At 43.3% G+C, this 20710-nt stretch overlaps 1 protein-coding gene across 6 annotated transcripts in view; it reads right to left on the bottom strand.

The window, feature by feature from the left end:
- The window catches only part of SPTLC2 (serine palmitoyltransferase long chain base subunit 2), a 111291-nt gene extending 95216 nt beyond the window's left edge, over window positions 1-16075 (bottom strand). The window contains exon 1 of one of the 6 annotated variants that reach the window (XM_073800177.1): window positions 15796-16075. In XM_073800177.1, coding sequence (XP_073656278.1) covers window positions 15796-15924 — 129 coding nt within the window. In that variant the 5' untranslated portion in view covers window positions 15925-16075. The remainder of the gene's footprint in view (window positions 1-15795) is intronic. The other 5 variants (XM_019920153.3, XM_019920154.3, XM_073800176.1 and 2 more) reach the window with 5 other exon arrangements.
- Window positions 16076-20710: the final 4635 nt, after the last annotated feature.

The raw sequence follows: 20710 nt of genomic DNA, 5'->3' as shown, positions 1-20710 counted from the left end.
CTTTCGTACTGACAGAGTGGCTGACGGTTATCTCCCAACCTGACCTGGCTGCGGCCGGACAAGGGCTAGGCTCGATGGTGGCCAGGCTTGCCTGCTCCCAGCCTGGGATACCCCTGCTCTGGACCTCTCATTTCTCTTCATTAGTTTATTTTTCAATGCACCTTTAATTTGCAAAGAAATAAACTAAGATGTAGGGAATTCCCTGGCGGTCCAGTGGTTGGGACTCCACGCTTTCACTGCCGTGGGCCTGGGTTCAATCCCTGGTCAGGGAACTAAGATCCTGGAAGCCATACGAAGCAGCCAAAAAAATAAAATAAAATGTAAAAAAATTTTTTTAAGAAAATTGACTGTTCAGGAAAAAAAACCCCAAACCCCTAGTTAGAGCTTTTCCTCATACCGTACTGTGGAAGAGACAGCTAACTCGCCCCTTGTATATATTCTCCGTAAGTTCCCATTGGTAATAGACTCTCTCAGTTTTAGCTGGGTACAAGGCTACCCAGCTACAGTCCACATTCCCAATCTCTCTTGCAGCAAAAGGTAACCATGTGAGGAATTTGGGCCAATAGGAAATGAATAGAAATGATGAGTACCAGGGCTGGATTACATCCTTTAAAACAGCAATTGCTTTCCCTCACTTCTCTTTCCTTCTGCCTGTGGCCTAGAACATAGATGTGGTTGAAGATGCTAACTGAAGACAACATCCTCAAAGACTGCAAGACAACAGAGAAGATACCTCATAACCTACCTGCCCAGGACTACCTGTCTATCTCCAGACTTCACAAAGAGAAATCATTTCCATCTTGTTTATTTAAATGTCACATTTATAGCAACAAAAACAAATAAATCAGAAAACAATATTGAGACTTTTGCTTCCAAGTTGGAGGTAATATGTAGAGGCAAGCCATCACTTTCACAGAAAAACTACATAAAACTAAACAGATTACTCAAAACAAGAAGTAGTTTTAAAGACAATGAAGAATTGTTTTCCATGCAAAGAGAACAAGATGACCTAAAATTCCGAAGAGGGAAAAGCCTTTCCTTACTGAGCTGAAATTGCTAGTCATTTTCTCTCCTCGTGGTACTTGCAGAGTTTGAACAGGAACTGATCATAACTGGACTTGCCAAAGGCAGAGAAACTCTACCAAGAGAAAGAAAAACCAACAGAGTCTATAACAGCTATATAGGTTAGTATGAAGAGTCACAGAAAAGTGACCAGTTTTCTGCATAGGACGTTTACTAAGTGCTGGAGAAGCTGGGGAGATGGACTAGAAAGGTGACTTGAAATCAACCACAGTCTTACAATGCTTAAGAGGTAAAGTCATACCAGAGGGAGGGGCCTACCACAAACACACAATGGATCTCATCCTTGAGACACTGTACTCACTAGAGTGAACTGAATCTACCTAAAAACTCAGCCCAGGACTTCCCTGGTGATGCAGTGGTTAGGAATCCGCCTGCCAATGCAGGGGACACGGGTTCAATCCCTGGTCCGGGAAGATCACACATGCCATGGAGCAATTAAGCCCGTGTGCCACAACTACTGAGCCTGCACTCTAGAGCCCACAAGCCACAACTACTGAGCCCATGTGCCACAACAAACGAAGCCCGCGTGCCTAGAGCCTGTGCTCCGCAACAAGAGAAGCCACTGCAATGAGAAACCCGCGCACTGCAATGAAGAGTAGCCCCCACTCACCACAACCAGAAAAAGCCCGTGCACAGCAACGAAGACCCAACGCAGCCAAAAATAAACAAATAAATTTATTAAAAAAAAAAAAAAACTCAGCCCAGCCCACCCAGCTCAATCCCTGGTTAGATGGAGGTGCTCAGGCCCTTGCCATATCTAAAATAGCAAAAGGCAAAAATAACACTGACTTTAATCTCTGCAGGTATTTTTTTTTTTTTTTTTTGGCAGTACGCGGGCCTCTCACTGCTGTGGCCTCTCCCGTTGCGGAGCACAGGCTCCGGATACACAGGCTCAGTGGCCATGGCTCACGGGCCCAGCCGCTCCGCGGCATGTGGGATCCTCCCGGACCGGGGCACGAACCCGCGTCCCCTGCATCGGCAGGCGGACTCTCAACCACTGCGCCACCAGGGAAGCCCTCTGCAGGTCTTTTATTCACAGTGTCCAGCAATCAATCAAAAAATCCTGCTTTCCCAAGAGGCTGGGAGAGAAAATAGGAGTATGACTGAAAAAGAGAAGGCACGGTATACAGTAGTCTACAGTCACCTTATATTTCAGTACTGCTAGTCTTGGGAAATCTCTCACCCCTTGATCCCTCCCTTTAATTTCATGTCCTCAGAAGTGTAGATTCCTGTTAAAGTTTTTTAACATTTCTAAAACTGCAAGAATAATTTTCAGACATCAAAGACTCCCCTAGGAACCCAGAGCCCCCTTTTTACCAAAGAGCTCAAAATCATCATAATCATCTCATTCTTTTCACTCATTCAACAAATATTTCATTTCTATCTATATGTCAAGATCTGTACAAGGTATTTGACCATACAAATAAGAGACAGTCCTTTTTCAAGTCTTCAAGAATTCTGCCTTTTTTAAGAGAAAAAACATGCAAAGATCAACATGATTTTTGAGATAAAAGAATAAAGAGGGCTTCTCTGGTGGCGCAGTGGTTGAGAGTCTGCCTGCCGATGCAGGGGACACGGGTTCGTGCCCCGGTCCGGGAAGATCCCACATGCCGCAGAGCGGCTAGGCCCGTGAGCCATGGCCACTGAGCCTGTGCGTCCAGAGCCTGTGCTCCGCAACGGGAGAGGCCACAACAGTGAGAGGCCTGCATACCGCAACAAAAAAACAAATAAAAAAAAGAATAAAGAAACTATTTTAAGGGATACTGTCTAAAGGGATTTATATATAAATGCAGAGGACGAAAAATGCACACAAAGTGAGAAGCATTTCTATTACAAGCAATTCTCAAGTTGTCTCACTTTTCTTCTTCACATTACTAATGACAAAACCAAGGAAAATTTAAGCTACTTGTCCAGTCACAAGAAAGTTAGATTCAAAGTCAGGACGAGAATCCAAGTCTCTACATTTTCCATTTGTTACCATTTCTTAGTCATATTCCTGAGATTTTCTATGAATCAAATTTTCTTTTAATTATTTCAGAGATAATACAACTTAAAATGATTGTTTTAAAATTATCAGTGGCTTAAAATTAGAATTTAAACTCAACCTTTGTGCTCATTTTTGCTATTTCATATAATTAGCTATTTTTGCTATTCATATTATCAGCTATACATGGATTGAGATAAATGGTTATATGAGTTTCATTTCCCCTGCTAAAAAAATGTCTGTTTTTAGGAAACCAGAATGAACGCTAATTAACTTAGCTGCCCTGGAGATAACCTGCTTCCTTTGCCTACATACAAAGCCACAATTGTACGAGAGGCGATAAAGATATTATCCTTTAGCATGAACAGCAGAGGTCTCCAACAGATACTTCTATCACAGACTTCTGTCCATTTTAACACTGGGTTGTCTTTTTCGGTTTTGGCCGTGCTGCATGGCGGCTTGTGGGACCTTAGTTCCCCGACCAGGCACTGAACTGAGGCCACGGAAGTGAAAGCGCCAAGTCCTAACACTGGATCGCCAGGGAACTTCCTTGGGTTGTCTTTTTATTGTTGAGTTATAAGAGTGCTTTATACATTCCAGAGAACAAGTTTCTTATCTGCTATATGATTTTCAAACATTTTCTCATTCTGTGGATTGTCATTTCACTTTCTTCATGGTGTCCTTTGAAATACAAGCTTGTAATTTTGATCTAGTACAATTTATCTACTTTTTCTTTGGTTGCTTATACTTTTGGAGTCATAGCCAAAAAAGCACTGCCTGATCAAAGTCTATAAAGGTTTATACCTATGTTTTTTCCTAAGAATTTTATAGCTGTAACTCTTATATTTAGGTCTTTGGTCCATTTCGAGTAATTTTTCTGTATATGGTATAAGGCAGGGATCCAAGCTAGTTCTTTTACATGTGGATGTCCAGTTCCCCCCACACCATTTTTTTAAAAAGGTCATTCTTTCCCCCCCTTGAATTATCTACTCTTGTAAAAAAAAATCAACTGACCATAAATGTAAGGGTTTATTTCTGGACTCTCAATTATATTCCACTGATCTCCAACTTTGTTCTTCTTTTTCAAGACTTGGTCTATTCTGGGTCCCTTACATTTTCATATGAATTTTAGGATCAGCTTGTAAATATCACCAAAAAAACCAACTGGGATTTCAATGAGTTGCACTGAATTTGTAGATTAATCTTAATATTAAGTCTTTCAATCCCTGAACGTCGGATGTCTTTGCATTTATTTAAATCTTTTTTGATTTCTTTCAAAATGTTTTGTAGTTTTCAGTGTACAAGTCTTGCACTTTTTCTATTGCATTTTTTCTAATCATTTAATTCTTTTTGATGCTATTGTGTGCAAAAGTTGTGCTTTGATGACATTAGGGTAATCACTCTATATGCTAAGGTCATAAACATTTTCTTTTATATGCTATAGCTTTATATTTTTTGATGTTCACATATGAATATCTAACAACCTAGGACTGATTTTTACAGAGTGGTGTGAAGTTGGGATCTATTTTTTTTTCCATACTACTTGTCTCAGCACCACTTAATAAAAAGGCAATCCATTCCCCACTGATTTGAAATGCCACCACCCTTATCTATCAAATTCCATATTCATAGTGTACCCTTTCTGGGTTTTCTATTCTGCTCCATTTATATACTATCTGATCAAAATCTACTGCCTAAATAACTGTAGTTTTATGGCAAGTCTTATTATCTAATAAAGATGACTACTCCCATCTAATTTTTCTTCAAAACTGCCTTGGCTCTTCTTGGCCCTTTGCTTTTGCACATGCATTTTAGAATCAATTTGTCAAGAAAGAATAAGAGAGAGGGAGGGAGAAAAACAGAAGAGAAAAACACTTGGAGGGTAGGATTTTAACTGGAACTGCATCGTCTTAAAGATCAATTTGAGGAAACTGACACTTGTAACACATTTTCACCTGTGAATTTTAGGAACCCAAGCTGACTCTGTGTAACATTATATTTTGAGATAGTGGTTTTATTCATTTAAAGATACGGTTTGGGGCTTCCCTGGTGGCACAGTGGTTGAGAGTCCGCCTGCCGATGCAGGGTACGCGGGTTCGTGCCCCGGTCCGGGAAGATCCCACATGCCGCGGAGCGGCTGGGCCCGTGAGCCATGGCCACTGAGACTGCGCGTCCGGAGCCTGTGCTCCGCAACGGGAGAGGCCACAACAGTGAGAGGCCCACGTACCGCAAAAAAATAATAATAATAAATAAATAAATAAAATAAAAAATTTTTAAAAAGATACGGTTTGGATCACTTAAGTGGTGGTTCACTGCATTTTAGAAATCAGAAAAAAAATTTTAATCTTTAAACCTCCTTTATTTTACAAAATGATATTCTGATTTTATACACATGCGCGCGCACACACACACAAACACACACATCTTCTGAGTGAGCAATCTCATTTCTAGGCATTTATCCTAACAAAAAAACCCAAAAGTGTTAAGAGAAGTACAAAGGGCTCATATATCAGAAATACTGAGAAAAGTCTAAACATTATGCATGAGGATTGGTTAAATAAATTACGCTATGTATCTGTACTATAGAATTTATGCACCCTTTAAAAGAATGATGTTTGTGGGGGAGGGGCTATATAGGGGTAAGGAGAAAAAGAGTTATTATGGGATTACATGAAATCATGTGTGTGAAACTTTTTTCTTTTTTTGGCCATGCTGCACAGTTTGCAGGATCTTAGTTCCCACACCAAAAATTGAACCCGTGCCCTCAGCAGTGAAAGCACAGAGTCTTAGCCATTGGACTGCCAGGGAATTCCCCTGTGTGAAACTTTTGAAAATTGTAAAGCACTGTAGAATTTACAGAATCTTTCATTCAACTAAAAGAAAGAAAATACATTGTAGGGACTTCCCTGGTGGTCCAGTGGTTAAAAATCCGCCTTCAAGTGCAGGGGACGTGGGTTCGATCCCTGGTCGGGGAACTAAGATCCCACATGCCGCAGGGCAACTAAGCCCATGCCACAACTACTGAGCTTGCATGCTGCAACTAGAGAGCCCACACACTCTGGAGCCGGTGCACCACAACTAGAGAGAAGCCTATGCCGCAACAAAGGATCCCGCATGCTGCAATGAAGACCCCGCGTGCCGCAATGAAGACCCAACAAAGCCAAATAAATAGGTAAATAATGTTTTTAAAAATACATTGTAAAAAAATGATGTTTGTCTCTACTGACTGATGATAGATTATATTCATGATACTAAGAGAAAAAAACTGTAAAATAGATGTAGTACGATCTCTTTTATGTAAAATTGTAACCCACTCCCTCTCACATTTGTATATATATATATATATATATATACACACACACACACATATATAAATACATGGCAGGATATATATCCAAATGTTACAGTATTTATCTCCAGGTTATAGAATTTCAGGAGATAAAGCTGACCCTTGAACAATGCTGCAGTTAATCTCAGTATAATTCATAGTTGGCCCTCCGTATCCAAGGTTCCTCCACATCCACGGATTCAACCAACCACAGACTGTGCAGTACTGTAGTATTTACTACTGAATAATATCTGCATAAAAGTGAACTGGTGCAGTTCAGACCTGAGTTGTTCAAGGGTCAACTGAATTTATTTTCTTCATAATTTAAGAAATATTTCATATTTCTTCATATTTTAATTTAATTTCTTAATTTATTTTCTTTAAACATTAACATATTTAATGTTCTGCAAGTATGGTATTTTTCCAACTCCTATATTTTCATATAAAATAGTATGTAAAGTATGTTGACTTTACAAGAGAAACACTACATCTGTTCATTTTAAATCTTATTGAAAGTATGCAAATTTTCAAGAAATACTTCTTTATAAAACGAAAAAATTTAGAACTTTCAAGTACATGAACTATTGTAAAGAGTGTAACACAGGTGCTAGTCTACTTAAGGGCAAACTCTCCCCACTGAAATTTTAAATCCCCACGAGAGACGGTTGTTGGGTTCATTTTGGCATAGGTGCCTACTGCTGTGCCAGTCAGTTATGACCCAGGAAATCGGTCATATTGCACAGATGTGACCACCAGGGACCCACCCCTGGTATAAGGGAGTATTCCCAGAGAAGGGAGACTGATGCAAACTGGGTTGCCTTTCCAGTTCATGTCAACTACAAAGCCAAAGTGGAGGGCACGGTGTTACAGGCCTAGAACATGTTAGACGTGGAACAGAGCTCAGAAAAAGACATGGAATTTGTGGCAGAACTGCACTGGTACGCCAATCTCCTATTACATCCGTCTGTCATACCTTGATGCTTATCTAGAGATAGGGAAGTGCTACAGAGCTGTGAGTGGCAAGTGAAAATAATAACTCCTGTGCAGAACATCACTGCCCAGAGTGCACAGGATGACACTGACTGAAATCCTGCAGTGCATATATACTTGGAGGTCTGCATTTTTGAGTTTTCAGTAGGAATATGGTAATGTCAAAATATAGGTTTTTTTCACAGCTGGCTTTGGAAGCACTCCTTAGTGCATTCCATACGAGATACTTACCCACAAAAATTCGGGAACTTATCCTGATTGCAAGAAAAAATGTGGACTCCCAACTTTTCAAAATTTGCCTGCCAAGAAAATGAAGACACTTCTGGAAATATATGTTCAGAGTGTGGCACAGCTTGTGTGATGGGCATAAAGCTCCAAACTATTTTCTCTAGTATGTGTGGTAGGCAGTAGTGAGAGGCTAGTACATTTCAGTAAAATTCCAAGAAAAGATCAGCCTCTATAATCAACTCTCAAGAGATGAAATCTACTGTCATCCCTAATATCTAATTTAAAATCCTCAAAAATCACCAGTAAGTTCTGAATTGCCAAATCCAGTGACATGATAGAGTAAGATAAAGAATACAACCCAGGCTCTATTAACTTCCTAACTGGGTCAGTTATTTAAATGATTTGGAATTCAGTCTTATTTGTAAAATGGAGATAATATTCACCTACCAAGGGCCCTGTGAAGATCAGATAGGTTAAAAGGCTGGGAGAGGCCCTGGCCACAGTAAATGATACCTATTACCATTATTATTCTTGGTTTCTGACCACCAAGATGTTGCTTACACTGCTTAAAGAAACACCCTCGGGCTTCCCTGGTGGCGTGGCGGTTAAGAATCTGCCTGCCAATGCAAGGGATACAGGTTTGAGCCCTGGTCTGGGAAGACCCCACATACCGCGGAGCTACTAAGCCTGTGAGCCACAACTACTGAGCCTGCGCTCTAGAGCCCCTGAGCCACAACTACTGAGCCTGTGTGCCACAACTACTGTGCACAGCAATGAAGGCCCAACACAGCCAAAAATAAATAATAAATAAATAATTAAATACATAATTTCTCTTTAAAAAAAAAAAAGAAACACCCTCCGTTTCCTTGGGCTTTCACACACCACTTGCCAACACTTCTGTTCTTTCTCAACCAACCTTCTGCAGCAGTGGTGTGTGTTTGTGCTTGCCTTCTCGCAAGAACACTGATTCCCCAATATTACATCCTTAGTGCCTCCTCTTCTTGCTTAATGCCCTCTTCTATCTACTTTACCAATTCCCATGGCTTTAACTACCACCCATTCATTCCTTCAACTAAGATTTCCTGAGTTCCTATTACATACCAGGCACAATTCAAACAGTAAAACCTCAGATGTTTGCTGAAGGGGCTGACTTATTAGGCAGCAAGAGGCTTATTTAGAATAATTCAAAACCACCACATTTGACAGGTCAGTACTTCATCTGTACAGTAGTTTCTAAAGCTTTCCAAGTCATAAAAATTGTTGAATATTTTCCCCGACCTCAATATGTATTATTTGGAGTAAGGCTGGATCACAACCATAGTCTCAGTATAACTGCATATTTCACTGTACTTAGAAATTATCAGAAAGCTGGGACTTCCCTGGTGGTCCATTGGTTAAGAATCTGCCTTCCAATGCAGGGGATGCAGGTTCGATCCCTGGTCGGGGAACTAAGATCTCACACGCAGTGGGGCAACTAAACCCGCACACCGCAACTACTGAGCCTGCGCACCACAACTAGAGAGAAGCCCCTGCGCCGCCAACGAAGAGCCCTTGCGCAGCAATGAAAGATCCCGCGTGCTGCAACTAAGACCTGGTGTAGCCAAATAAATAAATAAGTATTTCTAAAAATAATAATAATAAAAATAAATAAAAATGACCCACCACCACAGGGGTTATCTCAATCCTTTAGGGTCTTAGAGTATACATGTATTTTTTCTACAATCAGAAGCAAAAATTATTCTAAAACAAAAGGAAAAATTGCCACCTTAACCTTCATAATGGGTCTTGAAGGTAGTCTTAAAGACAACAAATGTTAAGCTAAATTTTCTGAGCTTAAATCAGTCAAGAGCAAAAGGCTTACTTGCTTAATGGGTTTAATGGGTCACAAATTACAAATTATATTATAGAAGCCTTCTTAGAAGCTATTCAGAAGGCAACTGGCTTTTGAGGCCACAAACCATGTATTTAATCAAATAAGACACACCCACTCAGAATGCAAACACAGCCTCTACCCATCCTCTCAATTGCCTATTCTGCCAATAAACACTGCTTCTTTCTTTCAAAAATGGAATCTGGGGCTTCCCTGGTGGCGCAGTGGTTGAGAGTCCGCCTGCCGATGTAGGGGACGCGGGTTCGTGCCCCGGTCTGGGAGGATCCCACGTGCCGCGGAGCGGCTGGGCCCGTGAGCCATGGCCGCTGGGCCTGTGCGTCCGGAGCCTGTGCTCTGCAGCGGGAGAGGCCGCAACAGTGAGAGGCCCGCGTACCGCAAAAAAAAAAAAAAAAAAAAAAAAGAAAAATGGAATCTGATTGAATCTCAACCAATTAACTACTCGTTCAGAACACTATGAAGTTTCTGGGGCACCTAGTCCAACCTTAAAAAGTGGGCAAGTCTGCATTCCCTGAATATCCAAGTTCTAAAATACTATATTAAGAATACAGTGGTTTATATATTAAACACGGGTCTCATTTCCCAAGAATTTTTATTAAAGAGAATTCCTGAGTACCTCAAATGACTCTGGAATCTTTCACATCCAACTAGTAAGACTTGAAATGTTCTTCCCCTTGGAACAAAAAGCATTTGAAACAAAAATCTAGTCCCACGAGTTGTAAACAGTTAACAGCATTATTTTTGCAAAGCTTTGAGGTCTTTGGATGTCTCATCAGGCCCTGAAAAACTTGAACAGGTATACTGGCCATTCTAGTTACTCCTCCAGTTCCTCTGTCATAACTAACTTCTCCTTTTCCCAGGTAATGTTTCCTCTCAGTGGAAACAAAAGCCTAGTCGCTACTTAGTAAACCACCGCTCATTAGTTATTCATTTGCCTTCTTCTAAGTATAAGAAGCAAAACCAGCACTTTGTTCTTTCTACTTTTCTTATCATTTAAATAAGAACATAACTTGTACCCCAATTCCTCCTTAAGAATCTTATTTATTCTGGCAGCTAGAAGGCTATCATCCTTCTAATATCTCATTAAAACTATTCCTAAAGGGAAGAATCTTAGGTCCAAACTCTCTCCAAGGCAGATAATTTTTTTCTTCCATATTTGTTAGCTAATTAAGGAAGGTTAAATGTGTGAACAAATCTCAAAAGTTCTTTAAAGAAATGGAAGACCAAAAGAAAGTAATGTTAACAAGGGGCTTTAAACGTAGAAACCAACTGTATTATATTTCAGGTGCAACCAAAATATGCCATTTATTTAATCAAATGTTAAATCCACAGTAATAAACTCTTGGTAATTAAGATCACTGAATACTCCAAATCGCTGCTGAGAAAATTTCCTGCAAAGCCTCTAGAGGTCTTTAAAAATAGGATAGAATCATCTATCAAGATTAGCTTTAATAAAGTCCTACAAATAGAAAAGGGAATGAATTACATAAACCCCTAAAGGTTCCTTCTAGCTCTAATTCTGCCAAAGCTTCCAATTCTCTTTCTGTTTCCTTAATACTAATTGCCACCTGTTACCTCAAGAAAGGCTGACGCGCTTCTCTCACTCCTCTGAATGGCAGGGAGGAAAAACTACCATTTCTCTTCCTTGTGAAAACTCTATCTACCGTCATCATTAAAAAACAGTAATGTCTACACCCATAAGCATGGCTACCGTAAAGAAAAAACCTAATTCTCCTGCGATGTCTCTCCTTTACTCTCACACTACCTTGCCACTAACACTTCTGACCAGATGTTTGGGAGGTGGGGGGTACACACCACTAAGCAATACTGTGACATCAGCTGGGCATCCTACATTGTTTTTTCCTTTTTTTAAAAATTGAAGTATATAGTTAATTTACAACGTGGTGTTAGTTTCAAGTGTAGGTGTCCTACAATTTAACTTACTTCTATCGCTATCTACCTGGAGATAGCGGCAGATCCCAAAGGTAAGGGCTCAGTCCCACAAGACTGCCTCCACCTCAACTTCAGATGCCAATCTCAAGTCCAGGTTGTCACCTGTGCTTCTGATCAACCAGAGGTTCCTGGGACTCTCTCTTCGTAGAGCAGCTCACAGAACTCAGAAAAATTGTTTACTTACTGTTTACCAGTTTATTATAAAGGATCCAGATGAACACCCAGATGGAAGAGATATGTAGGGCAGGGAAAGTGAGGAGGGTCACGGAGCTTCCAGCTGTGTCACTCTCCCAGCATCTCCACGTTGTCAGCAGCCCAGAAGCTCTCTAAACCCAGTACTTTGGGGACTTTTATGGAGGCTTCATCATGCAGGCATGATTGATCATTAACTCCATTTCCAGCCTCTCTCCCCTCTCTGGAGAACTGGGAGGTGGGGCTGAGAAATCCAAGCTTCTATTCATGGCTTGGTCTTTCTGGTGACCCCATCCAGGAGCCCACCAAGAGTCAGCTCATTAGAACTGAAGATGTTTCTATTGTCTAGGAAATGTCAAGGGATGTAGGAGCTCTGTGTCAGAAACTGGAGGCCAAAGACGAAACATTAGGACAAAAGATGCTCCTAGTGCTCTTATCACTTAGGAAACTACACAGGTTTTAGGAGCTCTATGCCAGCAGCAGAGGAAGTTATATACATATATTTTTTGTCCCTATAATCTCACAGCTACTGTCAAAAAAAAAAAAAAGAAAAGAACAATTGTTGGTGAGACTGTAGAGAAACTGGAACCCTTGTGCACTACTGATAGAAATGTAAAATGGTACAGCCACTGTGTAAACCGTACGGTGTTACCTCAAAAAATTAAAAATACAATTACCACATGATCGAGCAGTTCCACTGCTAGGTATATACCCAAAAGAATTCATGGTCTAAGAGATATTTGTACATCCATGTTGATAGTGTCATTATTCACAACAACTGAAACAGGGAAGCAACCTAAGTGTACACTGACACATGAATGGCTAAGCAAAATGTGGTTTATACATACAATGGAGTATTATTCAGCCTTAAAAAGGAGGTAAATTCTGATACATGCTACAACATGCATGACCCATGAGGATGTTATGCTAAAGGAAATAAAGTCAGTCACAAAAAGACAAGTACTTTTACTTATATGAGGTACTTACGGTAGTCAAATTCCTAGAGACAGAAAGCAGAATGGTAGTTGCCAGGGACTGGGAGGAGGGGAGAATGCAGAGATACTGTTTAACGGGTACAGAGTTTCAGTTTTACACGATGAAAAGAGTTATGGAGATGGATGGTATTGATGGCTGCACAACATTATGAATGTATTTAATTCCACTGAATTGTACACTTAAAAATGGTTAAGATGGGGCTTCCCTGGTGGCGCAGTGGTTGAGAGTCCGCCTGCCGATGCAGGGGACGCAGGTTCGTGCCCCGGTCCGGGAGGATCCCCCATGCCGCGGAGCGGCTGGGCCCGTGAGCCATGGCCGCTGAGCCTGCCCGTCCAGAGCCTGTGCTCCGCGGCGGGAGGGGCCCCAGCAGTGAGAGGCCCGCGTACCGCAAAAAAAAAAAAAGAAAGAAAAAAAAATGGTTAAGATGGTAAATTTTATGTTATGTGTATTTTACCACACACACACACACAAAATTTGGAAAAAAAAAAAACCCAGAAAACAAAACCAAACAGTAATGTCTGATTGTTTCATAACATCCTTTCTACCACAGGAGCTATTTACTCAAACTCTAAACCCAAATCCAACAAAGAGGCAAGCATATAGACTCCTGAGAAAGTAGAGGGATCTTAGAAGTTTCTAACTTCTCTCTGTTCGTTAAAAGGCAAATGGTGGTATATGTGAGGAAATGAACTTATATCCTGGGTTTAAAAACCCTGTTACAGGGCTTCCCTGGTGGCACAGTGGTTAAGAATCTGCCTGCCAGTGCAGGGGACATGGGTCCAGGAAGATCCCACATGCCACAGAGCAACTAAGCCCATGTGCCACAACTACTGAGCCTGCGCTCTAGAGCCCGCAAGCCACAACTACTGAAGCCCGCCCGCCTAGAGCCGGTGCTCCACAACAAGAGAAGCCACGGCAATAAGAAGCCCGCGCACGGTAACAAAGAGTAGCCCCTGCTCGCCACAACTAAAGAAGTCTTGTGTGCAGCAACCAAGACCCAACGCAGCCAAAAATAAATAAGTTTATTAAGAAAAAACAAAACAAAACCCTGTTACACTGTATTTTAGAAAAGGCAAGACACACGCCTGTGCACTTGACATCTTATGTGCATTTTTACGGCATAATTGGCAATATTTCCCCCAGAAACTGGGGAAAAATACACAGGGCTTGGAGCACTAGCACATCACTTTAATCGAAACAAAAACAACTTTAAAAAATATTTTAAAGATACTCTTGCTCTTATGAAGTTTCTTTTGCTTAAGGAAAAAGAAACGGGGGGAAAAAAACACCCCACAGACAATAGTCCTCTTATAGTGTAAAAGCTACATACCTAAAGTCTTTGTTTTAAAAAGACTCCCGAGAAATTGTTTTCTAGAAGGGATACTGCACCCCTAAACATTCTTTAGGGCATTCCACCAGACCATTCTTCCAAATGCCACCGTTGTGGCTTGAGTGAATTTTTTCACTAAAATATATTAGAAAAAGTCAGGCAGATTTTCCAGTTATACAGATTTTTAAATTTCATGCTAGCAACTTGATATTTCTTCATCTTATCAGTCAGCAATCTCTGAAGAAATGTCATGCCCACCAATGCTAAACTGTTCAGGATTATGGGAGGGAGAAATCTGATTTACTACTAACTCAGAACATAAGTGTGTTAAATGAAAAGAGCACTTAAACACAAAGCACCTCTATCGTGTGGACACCTTGCTCTTGATTTCCTTCTCCCTCTTAAAAATCATAACGCACTCATTGGCCTGCAATGTATTTTCTAACTCCCACCATGAGGTTTCCCTTTTACAATTTATACAACAATTTTGTCTTATTAGCCATGTACACTGCTGGGAAAACAACTTCTTCCATGGCTTACAATGAGCTGATTCTTATCACTTCCTGTCTCACACAATTATTTCTTCAAAAATGAAAACAAATTTTTTGAATCTGTATATTATGTTGCCTTACACCTCACAACTTCAGGGGAGGTCAAGTCTCTTTTATGTATTTCCCCCCAACTCTTGTGGTCTTAATATCTCAACCTGACCCGGAGAAATGCTTTACTTTCTGTTTCACACCAAACAGTAACAGGCCTGTCTCTCCTATCTACTGACCGAGGGAGAAGGCTGCCAGATATTTATGGTAATGCCAAATTACAACAGTCACATTTCCTGCCGTGGGGAACGGACTATTTGTGAAAAAAAAAAAAAGGATTTCCTTAATTTCTTAAAGAGATTTATAAGTACCAAAGTCAACTGCAGACGTCTCAACACTCTCTTCCACCAACACTGACCTTGCATCTTTTTAACCAGCTCATCGTTAAAAAGACATTTCAGCATAATAGCTGTCAGTCCAGAGAACGTGAAGCTTGATGATAATTACTGCCTTGAATTCAGAACTTTTCAAAACATTTCGGAACTGCCTGGACTGGGTTGGTGATTCAGCCTTGGTGAATTAGTACAGACTCATCACATGTCACCACCAGGCTAAACCATCCCCTCGTGAGATAGCACTCTTGCTCAAGGGGTCAGCAGGACCACCTAACTCAACCTGGAGCCCGAGATGGGGGTCTCACCTCGGGCCAAGACCGTAACGCTTTTTAGGCTCTGGACCGGGTTCACTGCCAGACTTGTGGTCCAAGGCCTTACTTGTAGACGGGGGTAGGTACGTGGTAGGAAAAGACTGGGTGTTTCCGCCTGGTACCACCTCCTAACTTGCTTTGCCTCCTGAGGATCCTAAATGTGGTTTTCCCTGGAGGGCTTCAGAGCTCTAGGAGGAAGCAACCACCCGAAGGCCACAGGAGGGAGGCTCGGGGGAATCCTCCTGGGGTCCGAGGGGGCACTCCCTGCCTCTCCTGGAGGGCAGACCCCACTTCTGGCGGGATCGGGTAGAGGAAGTAGAGCCCAACCTCCGGCGAGAGGTGAGGAAGACCTCAGGCACGGAGAGACTGGGGAGCCCCAGCGCCGCCCTTGAGCCTTCCGGCCCGGGGCAGGCCCAGTCAGTGCCCGGACACTGCCACCAACACACCTGAGCCGCGCCCGGCCCCGCGGACAGTCACCGCGACCCCGCCCGGCCCCGCCGCCTCTCCGCAAGGGCGCCAGCCCGCGGGGTCCCGGCCCACCGCCCCCAGCCCGGCCCGGCCGCCTGGTCCCACAGTACCTGGCCGGCAGCGGCGGCGGCAGTAGCGGCGCTGATCCTCACGTACCCGTTGCGCACCTCCCCGTTCGCCACGCAGTCGTTCGCCCGCACCGGGCGACGGCAGCAGCACCCTCCGGGCTCCGTCCGCATCGTCCCGGCAGCACTAGGCGCAAGGCAGGATCCGTAAGCGGCGGCCGAGGCGGCAGCGGCTCCAAGTCCCCCTCCGCACCCCTCCAACCTCCCCGAAACCGGAAATGGCTGCACGCCGCCGCCAATTCCCTGCCGGGCCGTCACATGGGGGCGGGACCCACTCCCCCACGAAGCAGCGGATCGCCGTAGGCTGGGCCCGGGAGCTGGAGACCAGGCGGGGCGCGCAGGAGTGTCGTGAGCCTGAGGACTGCTGACCAATCTGGAGGAGGAGGAGGCGGACCCCAGGCTCCTACCTGTCCAATGACGGGATGGAATAAAACGGCCCGCGGGTGTCAAGGGGGTTTTCTGAAGCGACCTTTGGACCTGGGACCAGGTCTCTAGAGCGGGTTCCCTCTTCTGGACAGGTGGCACCCTCTCTACCCTTGCCTCCCGGGAAGTTGTCGGGTTTGAATCCCAGCCCTTAATTTAATTAGCTAATTCTTCTGTGGGTTTTTATAGTAAGCCTTTTTCGACATTCCTTCACCATTCTTCAATATGCATCATACATTAACACATTTTAAGTAATGATTCGGGTGTCTCTTTGCCCTTCACATCTGTCCCTATCAGGGTTTTCTGTGCAACTTCCTTTTAAGAACACTTCCTTGAAAAACAAGAAACCTGGTTGTTCCAGCTCTGACAGTAACCAGAATCTAAACCTTGAGTGTTTAACCACTTTAGGAGCCAAATTCTTTAAAATGGAGTTAATACTTCCTGCTTCATAGACTCATTGCAAGAATTACATTAATAAGCCATTTTGCACCTATCACAATACCTGGCTCCTATTAGGAGCATAATGTATACATATTATTTTTCATCTCTTTAGCTCTATATTCCCATAGTTATTAGAAAGAGAAGAAATGGATTTACATTGTAGCAAGAAACTTTTGGTTACCCATAAAGAATTTAGTGTCGGGGCTTCCCTGGTGGCGCAGTGGTTGAGAGTCCGCCTGCCGATGCAGGGGACACGGGTTCGTGCCCCGGTCCGGGAGGATCCTACATGCCGCGGCGCGGCTGGGCCCATGAGCCATGGCCGCTGAGCCTGCGCGTCCGGAGCCTGTGCTCCGCCAACGGGAGAGGCCACAACAGTGAGAGGCCCGCGTACAGAAAAAAAAAAAAAGAATTTAGTGTCATGTTTAAGAGTATGGACTCTGGAGTCAGTCTGGGTTTGAATACTGGCTGTGCCACCTAGAGGGGTGGGATAGGGAGGGTGGGAGGGAGACCCAAGAGGGAGGAGGTACGGGGAGGTATGTATATGTATAGCTGATTCTGCTTTGTTATAAAGCAGAAACTGACACTATTGTAAAGCAATTATACTCCAATAAAAATGTTTAAACAAATAAATAAAGTAAACAACAATAAAAGGCTGACCAAAGGCTGGAATGATTAGGCAACAGGAGTTCTGATGCGGAAGGCTGGTTGACAGTGACAAGTCTAGACTTTCTATACAGGAAGTTCTCAGGGCAGGAATCTGGTTGGAAGCACGGGTAACGGATTTAACTGGGGCTTAGACAGTGAGCTGAATGAAGCTAGGGAAGGCCTGGGAGGAAGATGTGGAATGAGCTTGCTCTTGAAGGATGAGCAGTATTTGGAGAGATGGAAATGAGAAGGAAGGGGTGGGTGATCCTGGGAGAGGGAACCTTTGGAAGCTTAGGTATAGAGGCTGGAAACAGCAATGCCTTACTGGAGAGTGAGAGTTAAGGAGCCTGGCTAGATTAAGGAATCCTGCTAGGCAATCCCTCCCTCCAGAGGGTAGGACACCAGGGCCTTGTCTTGTTCTGCCACTTACTCACCATGTGTGGTCTTGTACAAGTTATGCAACATCAACCTTGGCTTCCTCACGCATCTTACGAAGTTAATACCTGTACTACTTACCTCACAAAGTTTTTGTGAACATGAATGATATAATACATAAATGATCTGATGATCTTGCACACCATTGCTAAATCACAAAAGGGATGCCTCAGAAGGCAGTAGGAAACACCCCAGACTCCATGTACACAGGAAAACAACTCCTTCCAGAGGCATAAGCTGCCTTATCATCATTTTACTGAGTTCATGTGCAAAGTTCTGTGCAAGGCACCAGGCTTACAATTCTTCTCTTCCTCCAAGATTGCTCAAACCTCTTCAGCTGTGAAACCTTTCTTGAACTCCAACCTCTAGGCAAAATCAGTCACTTTCTTCTCTGTGGACTTTATACACACCTGTGTAGGCATATGTCACATTGCTTTGGGATTCTTTATTTTGAGAGTGAGGTCACACAATGATTAGAAGCAAGAGCTCTGTAGTCAGACAGGATTGGAGCCCCACCTCCAGCACTTAGAAGCTTTGTGACTTTGGCAAAGCTGCCTAACCTCTTTGTGACTCAGTTCCTTCATCTGTAAATTGGGACATATCTCATAGAATTATGAGAATTAAATAAGAAAAGCATTTAGTACCAGGGCCTGTCACATAATATTCAATAAGTGCTGGCGATGATTAATTCATTAGAATAAATGAACTACTTGTTAAATGAATGAATGATTGAAGACATTAATACCCCAACTAGACAGAGAGCAGGCTCCGTGAATTCAGGGGATTGTCTAATTCCTCTTGGTGTTCTCAGCACCTACTATAGTGCCTGAAACATAGTAAGTGCCCAATAAATGTTTTTTTTTTTTTTTTTTTTTTTGCAGTATGCAGGCCTCTCACTGTTGCGGCCTCTCCCGCTGTGGAGCACAGGCTCCGGACGCGCAGGCTCAGCGGCCATGGCTCACAGGCCCAGCCGCTCCGCGGCATGTGGGATCTTCCCGGACCGGGGCATGAACCTGTGTCCCCTGCATCGGTAGGCGGACTCTCAACCACTGCGCCAGCAGGGAAGTCCCCAATAAATGTTTGATCAGTGAATAAATGGATGAATGAATGAAAATCCGGCCCTGCCTCCAAGGAGCCTTCTATCACATGGAGACTGTGAATTGAATTAAGGTTGTTTTGATTGCAGATAAGCCAATATTAGAAAACTTAATCAAGAAAGTTATATTTTATACACTACCAAATGTAAAATAGATAGCTAGTGGGAAGCAACCGCATAGCACAGGGAGATCAGCTCAGTGCTTTGTGACCACCTAGAGGGGTGAGATAGGGAGGGTGGGAGGGAGATGCAAGAGGGAGGAGATATGGGGATATATGTATATGTATAGCTGATTCACTTTGTTTTAAACCAGAAACTAACACACCATTGTAAAGCAATTATATTCCAATAAAGATGTTTTAAAAAAAAAAGAGAGAGAGTTATATATATTTATTGGCACTCTCCTCAAGATAGGTAAGTGTTGGGACCCAGAAAAGAATCCCAAACCTCAGCAACAGAAAATTATAGACCTTCCCCCTAGAACCAGCTCACTTCTGAGGCTTAGCAGTCAGCCACCTACAGCTTTCACATTCCCTAGGTAAAGCTTATAAATTCCCAGGAAACAGAAATTTGATTGGCCCAGTTTAAGGTGAGATATCTAATGTTTGACCAATCAATGATGGTCAAAGCCCAAGGCCAAGCTGCTGGAGGTGAGGAATCAGTTACAGAAAAGGAGGATTCAATGTGGAGAAGGAAGGAACAACCCTATCATTGCCCACTACAAGGAATGGAATGGAAAGGACAAATAACAATTGCTTGGAATCAGTATTAAAGGAGGAGGCTTCCAGTATAGTATTTTTTTAAAGGGCCATGCAGGACTGCAGCCTAGGAAGAGAAATAAAGTGAGAGAAACTGTACAGCCGGAGGAGCAGCTGGCCTGCGCTGTCAAATAGGGGTCTTGGTTGCATGCAGCACAAGTTAACGCTGCCTGACTTGCACAGATGGGAATTCACTGGAAGGTTATTAGCAGCTCAGAGACCTGGCTAAAGGCTGGGGGGCCAGGCTTAGAAAAACTCAGGAGTGAGCGGAGATCCAGAGGGCTAGGCAGCAAGGACCTTAGCGAGGGTTTGTGGCAGAAACTGGTGAGCGCACCACCATCAAAATAAATGAGCTCTAACCAGCCCTTCCATCCTTGAGTCACTTGCCCAAGAGTCAGTCATGGGAGAGAGTATCTGATTGGCTGACTTTAGGTCACATTGGTCCATGGGGGTGGGTGGCAAACAAAGAAAAGAGTGTGATACCTTCATCTTTCATGGTGGAAGGTGCCTAACAGGATCCACCTCTCCAAAAGAGGACACAAAATGAGCAGAGGACTTTCTCAAAAGGAAACTGAGGACCTCATAGAAAAAGGGAACAAACACTGGGCAGGCGAAAATGGCCAATGTCCAATAGTAGTTAAAATGACAATAGAATCATAAGGTAGAAAGGGCCCTCCAGAAGAAATCTGCTTTGGTACAAAACCCAGGGCTGGACAACTCAGAGCTGTGTCGATCTGATCCTGACTCTAAGAGCATCACTTGGTCTTCCCTTTCCAAACCTTTCATGCTTCATTCAATCAGTTATCTCTTTTGGACTTCCCTGGTGGAGCAGTGGTTAAGAATCTGCCTGCCAATGCAGAGGACACAGGTTTGAGCCCTGGTCCAGGAACATCCCACATGCCGCGGAGCAACTAAGCCCATGTGCCACAACTACTGAGCCTGCGCTCTAGAGCCTGCAAGCCACAACTACTAAGCCTGCAAGCCACAACTACTGAGGCCCATGTGCCTAGAGCCAGTGCTCCACAACAAGAGAAGCCACCGCAATGAGAAGCCCAGGCACCGCAACAAAGAGTAGCCCCCGCTCACCACACTAGAGAAAGCC

The sequence above is a fragment of the Tursiops truncatus genome, chromosome 2 (assembly GCF_011762595.2).
Source record: "Tursiops truncatus isolate mTurTru1 chromosome 2, mTurTru1.mat.Y, whole genome shotgun sequence".
Taxonomy (NCBI): domain Eukaryota; kingdom Metazoa; phylum Chordata; class Mammalia; order Artiodactyla; family Delphinidae; genus Tursiops; species Tursiops truncatus.
This window is presented reverse-complemented; position numbering and strand designations above follow the sequence as displayed.